Consider the following 19,239-nt stretch of genomic DNA (forward strand, 5'->3'; position numbering starts at 1 on the left):
TCGTGATTTAGTGATATTTTTACAAAGTCAAAATCCCTGATTTTTATGGTGCTAATTCAGAAATTTTTAAAAGGATTTTTGCAATAGCTGGTTTCCTGTAGGACTGTAATTGTGACTTTTTTTCCACCATATTGATCATCGATGTGAAGTTAGGAAATTCATTAGAAGTAAATACTGCCACATTCAGGTTGGAGTTACTAATTTAAGCCCAATGTTTTTAAACATTTTTGTAGAAAATTTGCAATAAATTGAAAACTACATGACAAAATTTTAATTTTTTTCCCCCAACTTTCCCTTTATGACAATCTCAGAACATTCTGACCAGCTGGGTTACGTAGAACGTCGGGACCGCTCGATCTAAAATTGGAGATTTTCAAACGTGTTGGATTATCTTGGCCCGATTATTGCAGCCTGTGGGGTTTTCTCTGACTAGGACCGAGAATGCAGCCTGTTGAACGTGACAGGTAGCCAATCAGAAAGCGCTGTGATGTAAGAACGGAGGGGAAGCCCAAACAGCTGACATTGAGCAACTGAGAACCCGGTCTAGTGCATAGTGCAGCAAATAGGGCGGCTGCTCCCGCAGTCTTTTATCAAACGTTTTTTCTTTTTGCTACGTCTTTTATCAAACTGTCACTACTGCTTCTACACCGTCATCCATGTTTGTTACTCTAAATTAACATATGGCATGTTGGGGGGTTTACGGGATTTTTTTCAGGAATCGGATGTTCGTGAGTGAAATCGGTTTGTGCCGTGTGGCTGGACACAGGAACCGACCGAACCTGTTGAACTTTTATCGGCTCTGTGGTCACAGAAGTTTTGAAAATCGGCCCGCAATCCTTAAATCGTGCCGTGTGAAGCAGACTTAAGACTCACAAGCTACTCCTCTCCTCTTGTCTCGACCACTTCCCTATTACCCCTTCAAAATAAGATACAGATGCACTACAAAAACAAACATTTTACTTTTGTGAAAATTTTAACTCATGATATCGACTAAAGGGAGCCCTTAGCTTGTTTCTCTGCAACCAGACGCTCCCACCTGGGAGTGATGAGAGACAGTGACACCTGAAGTGTTGCTTATGCTCAGGGTGCTTGGTCTCTACTTGGTGAAGCAGTTTGAAGCTTCATTGCCTCATTAACGAGCCGGTCACCGCATGCCATGCAGAGCTTGAATGTGGGAATCACCCACCAGGATAAATCCATCCTCCTGTCTCTTCTCTAGGCCTTTTCCCTTCACAAAGAAACTATCCAAAGAATCTGATCTGTTTCTTACTCATTTTTCTGCTTGTGGGCTCAATGTTGGGGCGCAAGTCATAACCGAGGGAACCCGCTCAAAGGATTTTCAAAATAAAAGCTCATCCAGACTCGGATAACACTTAAAAGGGAAATATTTAATTCTTTCTTGTGCTGCCCAGTATCAATTGGTCCACGGACAGGTACCGGTCGGTGCCCCGGGGGTTGGGGACGACTGCAATAGAGGGTCAAATAAAAAGCTATTGTGGGCCAGATTTGGCCCCCGAGCCTCAGGTTTGGCACACCTGCTTTAAGCCATCTCTGACTTCATTCTTTCACTGAAGGTGACCCATAAAGACGGATTAAAAGCTACCTTTAGGGCGGTACTGGCGTAACAGTTGGGTCCGGTGAATCCTGGATCGCAGATGCATCGCTGATCCAGACAGTCTCCGTGTCCCCCACAGTGGCCGTCACAGGGCGGCCCGATGTACAGGTTCTCCACACCCCACTGGATGTCCGAGTGCTGCTGGTAAAACCGGAACCGCACCGCACTGAGGACAAGCACAAGCCTCATTCAGCAACACAGAATCACATGACTAATTAAACTTTCAGTACATGAAGCCTCTGGTTAGACTTTCATTTCAGTCCATGGTCAATAATTATTGATTGTTTTTTCTGTTTTAAATATCTGAAATAATGCCAAACTGATGCCATGACATTTCCTCCTTTATCCAGAGTTTTCAGTCAACATCGTTTTTTATTTTTAAGCAGTTATGAAGCACGGTGGCAAAACCTTGAACTGCTGCTGCACCAGTTACTCAACTGGTTGTTGCTAGGTAACCAAAACGTGAGAGAGTTAGTTGATTCCACCAGTCTTGCTTAGCCGGCCATAAGAGGTTGAGTAGGTTATGCCTTTCTTCTGCCTACATTTTTCAGAATGCTGTGCAGTTCTGGATCGGCTCAGGTACCAATAGGTCAGTGAATATTCTGTATATCCTCATCTTCCTAAAAAAGTTGGGGTTTTTTTCTGGAAAGACAGAGGTGGGGATTCTTTTGGCAAAATGCTACTTAGGCCATTGTTTTAGGAAAGTGAGGATATTGACTATTCTATCTGATGTATTATATATTAATATTGATATTAATATTTATCATGAAGGCTAGCTAAAACCATGCGGAGGTAGGTGATGGACGGCTCACGTTTCAGCCATGCTGTCTGGAAGTGGGTAGACTGCCCTTTTCCAGCCCTCAGCAGGGAAGAAGACTGATGGCTGGGAGACCTGACCGCCACAGCGAGGGTCAGCAGGCAGGCACTGAGGGACCAGGTACTTCCATGTAACTCCAAAATCTACCGAATACTGAACATGGATCTGTCGATCTGCTGGACGGTCTGGAATATTGCAGCCAACAGCAATCTAAAAGAGACAATGAAAAGGTTTACTCACTAGATAAGGAGACTATTCAGATCAAGAAAAATGCAAAAGCAATGATTTTACTCTAAATATGTCTATTAATGCTCAGATTATAACAAGTAATAAGATTAGATGTCATGCAGATGATACGCAGCTCTACATTACGATGTCACTCAAAGTAGATGCTCAGAACAGATAAATGTGTGGATGTGCCAAAACTTTCTCCAGCTGAACAGAAATAAAACTGAAGTTATTATCTTTGGACCTAAAGAGGAACGATCTAGAGTCAGTGCACAACTTCAGTTATTATGAATGAAAACCAGCGATCAGGCCTGAATTCTGGGTGTAGTGATGGACTCTGATCTGAACATTCAGAGTCACATAAAGACATTTATAAAATCGGCCTTCTATCACCTGGAGAACATTTCCAGGATTAGAGGACTAATGTCTCAGTGAGGTCTAGAGAAACTCATCTATGCGTTTATCTTTAGTCACATTGATTACTGCAACAGTGTCTTCATAGGTCTGCCTAAAGAAAATCAATCCAATCCAGAACGCTGCTGCTGTTGTTCTGGCTAAAACCAGGAAGTCAGAGCACATCACCCAATTCTAAAGTCCTTCCACTGGCTCCCTGTAGCTCAGAGAATAGACTTTAAAGTTATGTTCTTAGTTTATAAATCACTGAACAGCTCAGCACCACAACACATTAAAGATCTGCTGTTGTATCAACCTTCCAGAACCTCTCGGGTTTTCTGGTTCTCACCTGCATCCCCAGAACCAAAACCAAACATTCAATCCAAGCAGCATTCAGTTTATGTTCTAATCTGGAACAAACTTTCAGAAAACTGAAAGACACAAGTTATATTTGCTTTTTATTAATAATAGGTCACTATAGATTAATTCTAGTCTGGATCCCAATGTTTTAGTGCCACTTTAATGTAATGTTTCTTTTTTGTTTGTTCATTATAATGTTTTTATTTGAAGCACTCTGAACTATCTTGTTGCTGAAAAGCACTATATTAATAAACTTGGCATTATTACCTTGAACTGCATGACCCAGCCTTTGTCTGGAACAATATCATGTGTGACAGCATACACTTCTCTCCCATCTGCATTTCCACACACCATCACACCATCAGGGGAGTTGCAGAAGCGCTGCACAAAGCAATCCTCAGAGAAAAGCCAGTGGTCACTCACTGAGAACAAAACGAAGCAAAGATTAGAAACCTAAAGAAACGCCTGTGTTTCCCAGTGACAGGCGGTGGTTGTTGAATCACCTATTGGCGTTTCTTCCTGTTCATTCAGCAGACTGACTCTTCCAGAAGTCTCATCTGCAGGTGCTCTCTCATGGTTAGGCAGAGCCACGCCTCCGAATGTGTCAGAGATCTGGGCCCGCGGGTCTGATCCGGCGATGAGGACGTTGTCCAGAGCCCAGTCGCTTCGGTCTGCTCCTTCATGCTGCGGCTGCCACCACCGCACCCGCACTCCTTCCTGACGTGCAGCAGGGGGCAGCAGCACATTTACGAACCTGAGAAGATGAAACACAGAAACTGCAGCTGTGTTTCCATTACAAATGTGAGCAAAACTCTGTTGATAATTTGCCAATATAAAAAAAAAAAAACAACACAAATTTGGAATCGCTGTGTTTCCTTTAAAATAAGTTTGTTCATGCATTAAAAACATGGCGCACCATGTTCCTCCAACTTCTTCCTGTTGTCGTCTTTGTGCACTACCTTGTCGAACACTAGGGGCGGGGCAGTGGAGGAATAAAACTCACCCAGGTTTGGTGTAGAGATCGTAGAAGATCTCTGTGAGTAAATGCCAGTTAATTCCCCCGTTCAAGCTGTACTCCAGAAGGACTCCCTGGTTCCGGTTGCTGGGAGGAATCATGCAGCCGTACATGAAGTAGAACTGGATGAACTCCGCATTCGTCAGATTCAGATCCACCGTCACGAGCTGACGGGTGCATGACTGCGCAAAGACACATGGAGAGATGTAGTCTGAGAAAATCAAATGTTGAAATCAAATTCTTTACTTTCTAAAGTATTTTTGAAGTCACAAAGTGTTTGACTTATGTATAGAGGTATAATTTATGTTTTTCTAACATTGCCACGAAATTCCTTAAACCCCTTTAATTTCCTTAGGGCTCCAACTAAAGAGCAAGTTTGATACTGAATAAAACATTTACGATAACTGTTAAAACCGCCCTTTATTATTGCTTTTATAATAAAAAACATGACTTATTTGGTGTTTAAGAAAGACTTACCAGGTATTTATGGCCTAGTTTCTGGAGCAAAATATGAAATAAGAGAAAACTAACTTTCAAGTAGCTTTTCAGCAAGATATAGGAGCTTGATTTGCGTCAATAATTCCTTAATATTGGGGAAAAGTTCTAATTACACTGGCAAATTAATTCATTTATAATATTAGAAATATGTCTTGTTATAAGGGGAAAAAATTCCAGTCGAAATAGTACTTTTTAATCAGTAATTAAAATAAGCTCCTACATCTTGATGAAAAGGTACTACTTAATATTTGAAGTGTATTAAGATATTTGCACTGCATAAAAATGGTAAGATTTTAAGTTTTTACAGTGTAAAATGTAATGGACACACATAAAGACAGACATTTTATTACTTATTCTCAAATCTAAATCTTTCAGACATTTTTGTTAATTATCTGACTTTCCTTCAGGGAAAAACATGTTGGATCTTTTGCAGGTTTGAGAGCAGAAATTTCAATCTTTGCCAGGAGAATTTAACTCCTACATTTACATATTTCACATAGTTTTTCTGTGCAAAATTCTTGTTATGATATACTGCATAATACATCATAATACATATTAACCTTAGCCAGATATACGACGCTAATCAGAGAGTTTTGTCACACAGTGGACCAAACAGTATTCTCTGGACTCTTCTGCTGTGGATTGAATGGTCTTGCCAGGGTACTCCATGTAGCCTGTGATGTGAGGTTAATTCTAACTCAGCCGTCAAGTGGGACCTGCATAGTCACGGTCAAGGCCCCATCCATCCCTCACACCTAAGCAGAATCTCCAGCACAGGCGGACCTACCCCGCTGAAGTGCAGCGCAGCTCCAGACGCCACAGCTCCACACACGGAGCTGAGCTTCCCACCCGTGAGAACGTGCCAGTGGCTGAGCGACGGCGCTCGACTGAAGCTGTCCTTCAGCTGGGACGGCAGCGACAGCACTGGCTCGTCGCAGTACTCTCCTCCCCACTCCGGGTCACACCTGGCATGGGAAGTGAATTTAGAAACAAGAAGAACCATACAATGTTAATTTTGAGTAACATAATAGGGATTACATTTGGGGTTTTAAGATTAAGATCCAAACCTCTTTTAACGAATCAGGCCCAAACACATTTTGCTTTACTTTAATGGTGACCTTTTATGCTTCCGTGAACTGGTTAGTATAAGTCTATAGGGTTTACAAAACATGTTCATCAGATTTCATTTAAATAATTTTTACATCATCATATTTTAGTTCTGCCAATTTTGAGCTGTTTTTAGGGCCTCCTGTCACTTTAAATCCAAATATGCTGCTGCTGGCCTCGCTGCCCAACTCAACGTTTACATGTGAAAATGGCTGCACACGGATGTACAGCTATACAATCATACATCTTTGAAAAGCAGAAGCGAAGCCTCCTGCACAACCAACAAGAATGCAGAAAGTGGTTTCTAAATGGTAAGTCAACAACAAAACACTAGTCTTTTCCAGCAGCCATTGTATAGCTATAAGACCGGCTGACTAAATTTGCTACAGCTCTCCTTGGGTTGCAACTCCTGGCTTTGCTGGAGTTGCTAGGCAACGGCTCAGTGCCCATTGAATGTGGCTTAACAAGGTTTTTGAAACAGCTCTTTTTCCAGACACCAAAAAATATTAACTTTCTGCCAGAAAATGACTTGGTGTTTTTTCTTAAATGCTTGAGACACAAATGGAACCATAAAATGTGCAAAATATTAAATTTGCATCAATATCACCTTTAGCATGTAAAACGGTGTATATTTTGCTTAATGACTATACTGTAAAGAGTTAGATTCTGACTTTAATGCCTTAGTGTTGATGTTCCAGATACCACCAGTATTTTCTTTTCTAGTGATGCGTATGTTTTGTCACTTACACACAGGAGCTCTGTTGGCAGCGGCCGTGTCCAGAGCACATATCAGGACAGCCGTCACCAATGTACAGGTTATCCAGAGCCCAGGTCTGCTGCTTATCAAAGGGAGCCTGTTGGAACCAGCGGAACCTCGTGGCAGGAGATCTGGAAAAGTTGAAACAGGGAAAGATAAACGTTACGAGATTGGATAATTTACATGCTCCGTTTGAGTTTGTATTTTAGTTCAACAGTTGTGTCTTTCTTGGTGTTAGTTTGTGTTCTGCTCTGATTTTTGTTGGGGCTTGTACTACAAAAAAATGTTTTTGGTGTTTAATCTAAGTGGCTTCAGGTTAAAGTTAGAATTATTAGAGACAGAATCAAAACAGATTCTACTAAAAATCTACAGCCACATTTTACAAATTCTTCCTCTGGACGATTTAACTAACATGGTGGAATTTTATGTGTAACAGGGTTTTTATTTTAGCAATATTATAGATGTGAAGTTTGTCAAAATTAGTTTATTTGTTCTTTAAATTTATTTGTTTCCAGGAGAATCAACAAATTTTCCTGGAATTTTATTTGTGTTTTAAGTTCCGTTATGGTGCTCTTGACAGTCGGTGGTTACCATGGCAACCAGTAACTGACAGCTTCGCCCTCTTTTGTCTGTTACCCTCTGTAACTGTGGCACGTACTACAATCAACTCTGTGTTTTGTTTTATAATATTATATCATATATGATGTTAGGTGAGTAATTTTGGGTTTGCTTTCTATGTTTAGGTCTCATGAAATCAACCTCCTGGACCTGAAACGAACACAGAACAGTTACATATATATTCTTAACTTCATAGCTAGGAATCACTATGACTATTTTTAATATTTGTGCACCGATTGCATATTTCTGGCAAATTTCTGTAATTTAAAAGCCCGACCTCCCAATTCCAATTTTGGCCAATACTGTTTTTTTTGTTTTTTTTGGCCTGGAAAGTTGCTAAATATAGCAATAAAGTCAAAGAAATGAATTGATAGTGGGGTGACTATTGTTAACTGCAAACATGCAGACATGACCTGGTGGGCAGGTCTATCAGTCAAACCTCTTTCAAAGCAAAAGAAGACAGTGGTTGATTTTTAGATCTTTGCAGAGAAAGTAAAAATCGATGGATAAGATCGGCTTCACGTGTAAATATCGGCCAACCGCCGATCTCCCAAAATTAAAGAGAACTGTGCAGATTTAGGCTGCACAGTGGCGCAGTTGGTAGAGTTGTTGCCTTGCAGCAAGAAGGTCCTGGGTTTGATTCCCGGCTCCGGGTCTTTCTGCATGGAGTTTGCATGTTCTCCCTGTGCATGGTGGGTTCTCTCCGGATTCTCTGGCTTCCTCCCACAGTCCAAAAACATGACTGTCAGGTTAATTGGTCTCTCTAAATTCTCCCTAGGTGTGAGTGTGTGTGTGAATGGTTGTTTGTCTTTGTGTTGCCCTGCGACAGACTGGCGACCTGTCCAGGGGGAACCCGCCTCTCGCCCAAAACGTAGCTGGAGAGGAACCAGCAACCCTCCAGACCCCATTAGGGACGAAGGGTGATCAGAAAATGGATGGATGGATGTGCCGATTTATCGATGCACTGCTAATTTTTTGAGTAAATGCCTGAACACAATAGAAAAGTGTTCAGGCATTATATAGGACAGAATATCTTCTTAAGTTGGCAAAGCGTAGCTCTCTGCTGACCTGGCGTATGAAGGGATAGACAAGGTGACACGGCCCCACTTGTTGTAGGTGTCTGAAACGAGAATCCGCTGCAGAGTGTAAGAAGAGCAGTCGGGACTTGTAGGCAGACAGTCTCTGACCAGCGGCTGCCAAGTCAGACCCAGATCCAGTGAATACTCCAACTCCACAGCTGCAAAAAGAAGAACAGACACTTCAAAACTCCTCCATTCATCTATTTACAGATTACCTTTAAACCAGCAGACTTGGGTAGTAACTATAGTTACAGTTACACAATTACATATCAGTAACTTTAAAAAAAAAATGTATTTACTATTTTGGAGTATTTTTACTATGCTTTTTTTCTACTTTTACTTGAATCACTTTATTATGAAGTATTTCTACTCTTACTTGAGTAAAAATTCTGGATTTGAAAAAAAAACCAAAACCTGTTTTAACCAAAACTTCACCAGACACAGACACACACCAGCAGTGTTTGTTAAAGTTTTCTACATTTTTTATTGAAGGAAAGTGATTTTGAAAAAAATTATTTTGCCTGATTTAGTTTTTTTCATAAATTTGTGTAATTTTGTTCCTTAAAATACCAAAATTTCCACTTCACTTTATATTTTGGTCTGTCTGATAATGAACTTTTTAGATATTAAATGACAGAAATAATTTCAATAATAACAAGACAGAGATAATTTATTCAGTACTTGAGGCAATGTTTTACCAAATACTTCACTGTTGCTGTAGTAATTTCTTGGATGCTACCTTTTACTTTTACTTGAGTAAAAATATATGCTACACTTACTAGAATATAATTTTTGGGTACTTTGCCCACCTCTGTTAAATAGGTGACTTTATGAAAATATTTACAAACTTCTATCATATTATCCTCAGTTATCTAATGTTCCTTTTAAAATAAAACATGCAATTATTATTATTATTATTATTTGCATTTTAACGAATGCAAATAATAATGTTTGCTTATGAGTTCCTGTTGCTTACAGTAACAAGAATTAGTGACAGAGCAGGATGCAGAAAAGTCGAACTGGATGAAAGCATCTTGGCCCAAACTAATGTCAGTAGTGACGGCGTATCGTGTGTTGGATTTCTCGATGAAAGCGAAAGCTGGTCCGTCAGAACCACACACAGGCATTCGGGTTCCACCCGGGTGGAGGAGCCACGACCGTCCGTCGATCGAGGAGAAATCGTCTTCCAGTGGCCCCCAGCCGCTAGCACTGCCACCCACCACGACCTAAAGTATAAAAGAGAAAACGTTACCGACGGCAGAGAGAGGAGAGTCTGAAGAGGAGTCAGACTCATTTTCAGCTGCTTTTCAGAAAGCATTGAAAAAACTACTTATCAAACCTAAAATACATGTTTCACCCAGTGTATTATAAGCCTGGCGGGCTGCCAGGCTTTATTCCACCACCCACCAGGCTGAGTGTTGTTTCTTTATTTTAAGTAATTTTATTAATTCACAAATAACAGTGATCACAAAGACAGGTTAAGCTACATTTATACATAATAAAACATTTGCAATCTTCAGCAAACTATTATCTATTTAAAAAGATAACAGCATTTGAATATAAATACACAACCTACTGACAGACTCGTTTTATTTAATCCACTGCTGTATTTTCTTTTTTTTTATGTTATACTTCCAAAATTTTATGTCAATTTTTTTAATTTTTTAATTAAAAAACCCCCCAGTGGTGCAACTGGTTTAGCTAGATTTCTGGAGGAAATCCTAAAATATTATAGCTTTTTCTGAAATCAATTAATATTTCCTAAAAATAAAAATATTTACATATTTTCAAATTGTAGTAATTTGCCACTACACAGATAAAAACTGAGTCACTAATTTACAGCATTAACTCCTCCTGTACGAACACGTAGCAGCAATCGCTTGACTTTATTTTAATGCAGTCACTCATACTGAGCATGCATGAAGAGACACTAGAGAGGAAAAACTTCCCTTTAACAGGCGAAACCTTCAGTAGAACCAGAACCTGGTTCAGTACTACCGAGCATCTGGCATCATATTATTATGATTAATTATGTTCACTTTATGGATAAATTCACTTCATGTACCTGATCTATGACCCACGGGCTGTAAAAGTGACCATTTTCAGACGGCTGCCACCAGCGCAGACGAGTGGCAGGTGTTCTGGCACGCAGTGGGATCTCCAGAGCCACCAGCCGAGCTTGGTTACTGGTATTACTGAAGAGAAACTCCTGGAGCAGTCCCCAGGTTAGGCCTCCATCCACAGAGAACTGCAGCAGAACAGGCTGAGAACGAGGATCCGGTGCCGCTTTGCCACAGCCAAGGCGAAGGAAGAACTGAACAAACCTGAGGAAGAATGAAAAGTTTTTAATCAGAACTGAAAATTCAAACTGTTTCACACATTTTCAAAGAAATGTAACTGTTTTGGGTGTTGGTTTATAGCAGATGTACCTTGCATTTGACAGATCCATATCGTTGGTGACCAACATGCGTAGACCATCCTCGCTGAAGAACAGGTGGTTTCCGCTGGACATGATGCCACATTTCCTGGATGGTTTTCCTCCACTCAGCAGAGTGAAATGCTCAGCATCCACAGCTCCTCCTGGATAAAGAAGCAGAAGCCAGACATATTTATTTAAATTTACTACATATGTGCAGTTATTCTGCACATATGTGCAGAATAACTGTCCTACCTCATCAAATAGGGATGCAAGTAATTAATCAACCAACAGTAAAAATGAGTTCAAAACGATTAACTAACAGCATCCAACTACACCTTCTTTTAGTGTTGTAGTTTTTGTCATCATCCAGCAGAGGGTGCCACTGGCCATCCTTAAGTGGAGCCAGTTGATACAGAAATAAAGATGGCGGAGGGATACCAGAATGAAGAGAAACAGTTCTAGCACAATCCAGTTTGAGCAAATTGCACTTTATGCAGTTCTGCTTTAAACATAAAAACTCGACAATCTGCTTAAGTTTCATTTTAGTGGGTCAGTTTCTGATTCAAAAATTACTGCTGTGACAAAAAACGGAGGGGATAACAGAGAAAAATTGTAGCATGATGTAAAAATCCATAATGCCAATGAGCAAGACTGATTTTGATGCTTGTCCTGAGTCAAACAACTTCATGGACTGAAGTTTTAATTTTCCTTCAAGAGCAACAACAGAAAGTGTGTCTGTATGAACATCTCTGTTCTTGGGGAATTAAGTGTTTCCCATAGTTTATTATTTTCATCTTCTATTTTCCTATTTAACAACCTAAAAGGTTCCTGTGTTCTTACATTTTATACATTTCTCTAAGTTTAATAATGTCAGAAAACCACAATTTTCAAACCCATCTGTTTATAGTTTTATTTGAAACATTATAAAGGAAACACTAATCAGCATTTTGATGTATAACGATGGCACTGGACAAAATGTAATGTTTCAATTGTTGACTAAAGCACTTTAAACTGCTTTGCTGCTGAAATATGTTATACAAATAAACTTGATAGACTTGAAACTTGACCCTCTTTATGCAAGAGAAAACTCAAGTTTTAATGAAAATGGCAGCTCATCAATTAATCATACCATCAATCCACTTAACTCATTACTTGATAACTTGCATCTCCATTTTTAATACGCAGCAACAAATAACTTGATTCTTTTGTACCTTCGAAGTCCTCCTTGAGGAAGTCTGGATTTGGGGTTTCTGGAACAGAGCAGTCGGGTCCAGAGAAACCGGGGTCACACACACAGTGGGTGCCGCTCACACACACCCCATGACCGTTACACATGTCCTGACACTGAGCGCCGATGTAAACGTTATCCAGCGCCCAAGTTGGAGGAGCAGAACCAGCTGAGAAGAAACCTTGGAACCAGCGGAACCTTATTGACCTGGATTCCAGGGAAAGAAATTGACAACTTGCAAAATTGCGATTTTAAAAACTGAGTGAGTGTTTTGGTATTTTTGCCCTTACCCACACAGGCGAAGCTTGCCAACGTGGATCAGCTCTCTCCTCCAGCCGTGTGTGGTACCGGGGAAATAGATGCTGGCAGGGTGAAGCTCTGTGGAGCAAAGCGAGGAGGGCTGAGGGCCGCCGGCACACAGCGGCACCAAAAGGTGCCATGTGGCTCCAAAGTCCCGTGAAAACTCGAGCCGAACCGGGTTTGCAGAGGAGCTCTCAGTAGTACAGCCAACATTGATCTAAAGAAAAGCGGAAATACACAAGAGAAATGTGATTGTGTGAAAGATTAAAGCAGTGTTTTTATGAGAGGCCACCAGGAGGCGCTGTGGGGTTCTCAGAAAGTTGGAGGGAAGATGAGAAAATTATTATTTTTTTTTTAAATAAATCCCATAAATTTTCAACATAATTTTTTTTCAATTATTCAATAATTTTTTGAATTACAATACAAGTTAAAATGTTATCAGAGATTAGCAGCAAATTGAATTGGCTCCTAATCAAATTCATCGAGCTGTAAGAAACAAAAAAAAAGACAGAAGGAACCTTGCATTGCTGTAGAAAACCATAAGAAATATGTAAATAAAATGAAATTGGATGAGAATAATATAAAATATTACATATTTTCTTATACTCAAGAGGGGATTGTGATAGAAATTTGTATTGTCTGGTAATTAAGTCATAATATTTTATCTAATACAATTACCCAAACTCATGAGGGTTCAAAGTCAGATGGGTTGAGGCAGCATTTATGCCAAATTGAAGTAATAATTTTTGAATAGTGAATAAAAAGTATTCTATAAGTTTGTTTTTTTATTTATTTTGTAGCGTTGTCTGTAGCAATAGCGTAGAAAATTTGGGAAAACCTGTATTAAAGAACTATTATTGCCTCAATAGTGCATTTCTGGGAGATTCTGTGCATTTATTAATGATGTGATTTCATAACATTAAACATCTTTAGAATAAATATCGATCCATATTTCAGATAAGCCTATAAGCAATGCAAATATAATACAAAAACTGCTGAGATCTTATTTATGAAATTTATTTATGATGTATTAATATATATATTTTTTATTTAAGGAAATTGCAATCCATACATCATTGATCAGGTATTGAGCCTTTTCTGGGATTGACCAGTAATGCACATCCACCACTAGGGGGCTCTCCTGTCATTCCATCACTTGTGATCGGGTAGTGCTGATCAAAATATTATATATTTGTAGCCTGTATATTACTAAGACATTTTATAACCAATCCCTAATTTATGTGGTAAAGTTTAGAAGGATTTTATTGTTTTATGAGTTTATGAGCTCTGCTGTTGCCGTTAAACTAATGGCAGAAGATAAGAAACTTGTTGATTGTTATTTTTGTGAGAAAACATGTTGAAAAGCAAATATTTAACCATATCGTCTAATTTTGGCTTATTAATTAACTCCAATAGGAATTTATTATTTTATATTCTTGTGATTCTTTCTCTCCTTTCTCTCATATCTCTCTCAGACATCAAAGAAACAATTGCTTCTTCGATGTCTGTGTTTCTTCGATGTCTGTGTACCTCAAACTGGATGATGGTGTTCTCGTTGACGTCAATGTCCCTGGTGGTGATGGAGTGTTCTCCAAGCTCACTGGAGATGAACACCATGGCCGACTCATCTTCTTCCCTGCATCAACACACACACAAACACTAGGATTAATCAGAGGTCAAAGCAAAAAAACAAACAGAAAAACAAACGTTTTGTAATTTTTTTTACAGGTTTTATCACCAATTAGTCTGTGTGACAGAAACACATTAAACTAATCAAAACACACTTTTTTCCATGTTATAAGCAGAGCTGGGCAGAGCACACAACAATTATATTCAAGTAAAAGTAGCACTAATTCAACATATTTTACTCAAGAAAATGTAAAAAAACAGCCATCCAAGGAATGACTCAAGTAAAAGAAAAAGTATTTGGTAAAAAGTCTAGTCAAGTACTGAGTAACTGATCAAATTATCAATCATTTAATATTTAAAAAATAATTCATCAGAAGGATCAAAATATAACAGGTAAGTGGAAATGTTAGCATTTTAAGGACAAAAATGACAATAATTTATTTAAAGAACAAAAAATAACTAAATGAGGCAAAAGAAAATTTTTCCCAAATCAGTTTCTTTCAATAAAAAACTTATGAAACTTAAAAAACTGCAGGTGTGTGTCTGTGCCTGGTGAATTTTTGGTTAAAACATGTTTGTTTTTCATTCAGTGGGTAGAAAAATCCAGAAATTTTACTCAAGTAAGAATCGAAATACCTTATAATAAAATTACTCAAGTAAATGTAAATAGTACAGAGTAGTAAAAATTACTGCTAAAATTTCATTTATTCAAAAAAAGAGTTACTCAAGTAAATGTAACTAACTACTACCAACTTTGGTTATAAGTGAAATAATCTGCAAGCAACTAGAACTCCTTTGTCAATATTAAGGAATTATTGACTTAAAAAAGCTATAATACTTCACTGAAAGTTACTCATAAGTTAGTTTTGTCTAATTTCAAGTGTGCTAATATGTTTGTAGTAGAAATTAGACCAAAATATTTGATAAGATTTTGTGTTTTTGCAGTGCAAGACTCACAGGCCAGCCTTTTGGTAGGGGCAGTATAGTCCTGTGTTTCCACCAGGGTAGAAAAGCCAGTTCTCCTCATTAGGGCCTTCCTCAAAAGTGTCGATTACCATCGGTGGTTTGTGTAGAGAGCTGCCATCAATGATGAGATCATCGATCACCCACACCTCTTCCTTTTTACCTGAACGACAAAAAATAAAACAATTACATATTAATCAGTGGTGGTTCTTATGAATGTTCCCTGGGAGAGACCCTTCTTTCTGTGCCTAAAAAAAAAAAAGGAAATGCATCCGAATAATTATTTTTGGGTCAAACTCAAGGCCTGAGGGCCAAATCTGGCCCGCCACAGCTATTTATGTGGCCCTCCAGACTCCAGAATGCTAGATAAATAGAGCTTCAAAATAATAGATGTGTGCTGACATATTATTTTATTAGTAAAATCAAAGCAGCTTTTATTTGTACAGTGCCAAATTTCATCAATTCGACAAAGTATGCTAAGAAAAAAAAGTACTGTCCACTGCTGCTACATGCTTGCTTCCAAAGTTAGTGACTCTATGCAATCAACTGGGTCTCCATAGAAGGAAAACTTTTTACTAATTTGAATAATAAGCTGAATTGTTAGGGATGAATATGCCTGCGTGATTGGATTGGGCTTTATTTTTCTAGATATAAATTGGAATCATGATATAAGCCCTTCATATCAGTCAATATAGATTATTATTGATTTGTTTTTTGTTTTAAATGTCTGGAATGCTGCCAAACTGGTGGTGTGACCTTTGCTATTTTATTCCCAGTTTTCATTCCACTCCATCTTTTTTATTTTTAAGCAGTTATGAGGCAAAACCTCAAACATGCGGATGTGCTATGGTGGTGCAGGGGTTAAGCACAACCCACATAAGGAGGCCTTAGTCCTTGAGGCGGCCGTCGCAGGTTCGATTCCCGGCCTGGCGACCTTTGCCGCATGTCTTCCCCCTTCTCTCATTACCCACTTTCCTGTCAAATAAATAACTATCAAATAAAGGCCACTAGAGCCAATAAAACCTTGAAAAAAACCCCCAAAAAAACCCCTGAAACATGCCGCTGCGTCAGGAACTCAACAAGGTGTTGCTAGGTAACAAAAGAATGAGTGAGTTGCTAGGTAACCAAAGAACGAGTGAGAGAGTTGATTCCACCAATCTTGTTTAGCTAACTGTGAGATGTTTAGGAGCTAAAGCCTTTCTTCTGCCTACATTCCCCAGAATGCTGTGCGGTTCTGAGTCATAGTTCAGTGAATATTCTGTATTTTGAGTATTAGTTATTCTATCAGATTTTTTATCTAGTGATAAAATTCTGTGTATATTGGTATTGATACTTCCTTTTGTAAAACATCTAGAGTTGTAGTTTGTTGTGAATCGACGGCATATAAATAACAAAACCGAAGTTGAATCGGTGCTGCCTGCTCACCGCTGTTGTAAGGCTGCCACAGTCTGAAACGGGTGGCGTTGGTTTGAGCGCTGGCTGGCAGAGGCAGGTGGAGGAACAGCGTGTCTGTGGAAGACGGGAAGTAAAACTCATCCAACAGGAGCCAGCTGATCCCTCCGTTCACAGAATACTGCAGCAGCACCGAGTGGGAGCGCTCCGGCACGCCTAGAAAAGGATGAACAGTTACAGCAAGACTCAAGTAAAAAAAAAAAATAATCCAAAATGGAGATCAGAGGAAGTGAAGGAGTACCTTTGGTGATAAACTTGAAAGAGAACTGGATGTAGAGAGTGCTGGAACAGTCCAGATCCCTCGACACAATCATTCGCAGTCCATCCTGAAAACAAACAGAAGAAGAAATGTGAACGTGATTTAAATTTCCAAGTTCTGCTCTGAATTTTTCCTCTGCACAAGTTCGGCACCAGTGTTGCCAGATTGGGTGAGTTTCCTGCTGGAAAGTTAAAAATTGGGCTGCTGTTCACAAAATTTGACAGGTTTTTAGAAAATGTTCAGAGAAAACATATTTCAAAACAGTCATAATGTGGCAGAAAAACAAAAACTTAAGAAAATGCCATGCTATTGAACTTATTAGTTAATTTATTGTGAAATATATAGTTGGTGAAGTTAGAAATGTTAGTTAATCATTTTAAAACAGAAATCCAAGTGCAACATCACGATATAAAATGACACACACTGCAAAAACACATAATCTTACCAAGTATTTTTGGTCTAGTGTCTAGAGCAAATATTTTACTACACTGAAAACCAGACAAAATTAACTTACAAGTAACTTTTCAGTAAGATATAGAAGCTTCTTTTAAGTAAATAATCCCTTATTTTTGATGAAAATGTACTAGTTCCACTGGCAAATTATTTCACTTACATCAAGACAGTTCTCCTGTGTTATAAGTTCAATTTCCATAATATAAAATATTATCTGCCTACAACAAGGCTCTTTAACTTGCTAAAAAGTTATGTTTATGTTACTTAGTCTTATTTCAAATGTGTTAAAATATCTGCACTAAAAACTACACCCAAAAGATATTGTGTTTTTGCAGTGTAGTGCCACAAAAAACACAAGTCCGGTTGTGTTTTTTGCAGTCGCAATGGGATTATATGATCAGATTATAATAATCAAACCAAAACCGTTGTAAATTTTCACAAGTCTATGAATGCAGTCAACATATAGTACATATAAGATTATATATATATTTAAAATCAAATCAAGAAAATTTTTCACAAGACTACCTTGGGAAAACCTAGTGTCTTCAGTCAGAGGCTTCTTCAAACTCCCTGTAATACAGACTGCTACAGGAGATCTTTCCATCACCATCTACAGTAACTCTTTGAAGAATTTGAATCGATATGAATTTCAACAACATTTAATTTTCTTTTGGGATCAATCAGTTTGAATTGAATTTGAATTATATCTGGCGGTAGAAACAGGAGTTTCATTGGAGGTTGAGATTTGGGCTGTTTTTTTTATGGAGTTGATTTTTCATTGTGTTTGGACTGGAAACTTTCAGTCAGATCTGGCAACCCTGTTCAGCATCCTCACCCCTTTGAAAATAAGCGCAGTTCCAGATTTAAGTGGCTCCCCGCTGAGCGTCCCCCTCTCTGCGCCGTACACTTCGGGCCAAGTCTCCTGCTGCAGATTCTCGTTGAAGTCTTCCCTCAGCACCGAGGGCAGAGGAGCCAAAGGTACGCAGTGCGCTCCGCCGTAACCTTTATCACATCTGTGTGAAAATGAATGGATTTCCAGAAGAAGAAACTATTTAGAAGAAGTCAGAAATGTAGAGATTGAACTAAATCAAGGCAGAAATCGATGAGCAACAGAGAAAGAGACACATTTACGTACACACAGCGGCCGTTGTCACACAGACCATGTCCAGAGCACATCCATGGGCAACCAGGGGCAAGTAGCACGTTGTCCAGTGCCCATCCTTCTGCCCCTGGTGTGAAGTGGGTCTGGATCCAACGGAACCGAGTTCTGGGGGAACTGAGCGGGTCGGAAAAATTTTATTTAGAAAGTCACTATTACATAAACAGTATAGTAGAAAACAACAAAACAGGGCATTAATAGGTGTTGAGGTTTAGAATATTTTGAATATATTTAAGGATTTCAATGAATACTTGTTTCTGGATTTCATGTTTGCTTGAGCAATAATGACATAATGTAATCCATAAAGCAGGATTTTTTACAGCTCATTTTAGATTATATAATTTTACAAAGACAAAAAAAACACTTCCACATCAAAAACTATAAATTTAGCTTTCATTTCTTTTCACCAATAACTAAGCATATGTTCTAATGAAGATTTAAATTTTAATCAGGGATAAAAGTTATTGATTAATCAATTAATCTAAAGTTGATTGATCCTGACAATTCACAAGCGATTAATTAATAAGCCGCCATCTTTTTCTTGTAGAATTTTCTCTAGTCTTTTTTCCCCCCCTCCCAGGGGGTGTTTTGTGGGCTCTAGTGTCCCTCATATGACAGCAGGCTGACAGGAAAGGGGGAAGAAGAGAGGGGCAAATGTCGCCAGGTCCGGGAATCAAACCCGCGACGGCCGCGTCGAGGACCGAAGGCCTCCACATGTGGGTCGCGCTATCCCCTACGCCACCACAGCACGCCCAAACTTTCTCTAGTCTGAAGAGGGTCAACCATCTTTCCATAAAATGAAGGGATACTTCTTTTTAATAAAATGCTTAATTTAAAATAAGAATATCATCATATTTTAACAAATTAGAGTCAGCTGTATTAAATACTGA

The 19,239-nt window shown here is 38.9% G+C and overlaps 1 protein-coding gene across 7 annotated transcripts in view; it reads right to left on the bottom strand.

Annotated features, from left to right (window-relative positions):
• Positions 1-19,239, bottom strand: part of reln (reelin) — a 156,547-nt gene that overhangs the window by 20,328 nt on the left and 116,980 nt on the right. For all 7 annotated transcript variants that reach the window (XM_044125997.1, XM_044125996.1, XM_044125992.1 and 4 more), the window contains exons 35-53: positions 18,326-18,466; positions 18,026-18,203; positions 16,720-16,804; positions 16,452-16,634; positions 15,021-15,189; positions 13,965-14,070; positions 12,425-12,651; positions 12,118-12,341; positions 10,917-11,067; positions 10,553-10,811; positions 9,464-9,713; positions 8,477-8,645; positions 6,781-6,921; positions 5,714-5,891; positions 4,417-4,610; positions 3,917-4,167; positions 3,681-3,835; positions 2,428-2,642; positions 1,604-1,781 (exon numbers count right to left, since the gene is read on the bottom strand). In XM_044125997.1, coding sequence (XP_043981932.1) covers positions 1,604-1,781; positions 2,428-2,642; positions 3,681-3,835; positions 3,917-4,167; positions 4,417-4,610; positions 5,714-5,891; positions 6,781-6,921; positions 8,477-8,645; positions 9,464-9,713; positions 10,553-10,811; positions 10,917-11,067; positions 12,118-12,341; positions 12,425-12,651; positions 13,965-14,070; positions 15,021-15,189; positions 16,452-16,634; positions 16,720-16,804; positions 18,026-18,203; positions 18,326-18,466 — 3,454 coding nt within the window. The remainder of the gene's footprint in view (positions 1-1,603; positions 1,782-2,427; positions 2,643-3,680; positions 3,836-3,916; positions 4,168-4,416; positions 4,611-5,713; positions 5,892-6,780; positions 6,922-8,476; positions 8,646-9,463; positions 9,714-10,552; positions 10,812-10,916; positions 11,068-12,117; positions 12,342-12,424; positions 12,652-13,964; positions 14,071-15,020; positions 15,190-16,451; positions 16,635-16,719; positions 16,805-18,025; positions 18,204-18,325; positions 18,467-19,239) is intronic.

The sequence above is a fragment of the Gambusia affinis genome, linkage group LG08 (assembly GCF_019740435.1).
Source record: "Gambusia affinis linkage group LG08, SWU_Gaff_1.0, whole genome shotgun sequence".
Classification (NCBI taxonomy): Eukaryota; Metazoa; Chordata; class Actinopteri; order Cyprinodontiformes; family Poeciliidae; genus Gambusia; species Gambusia affinis.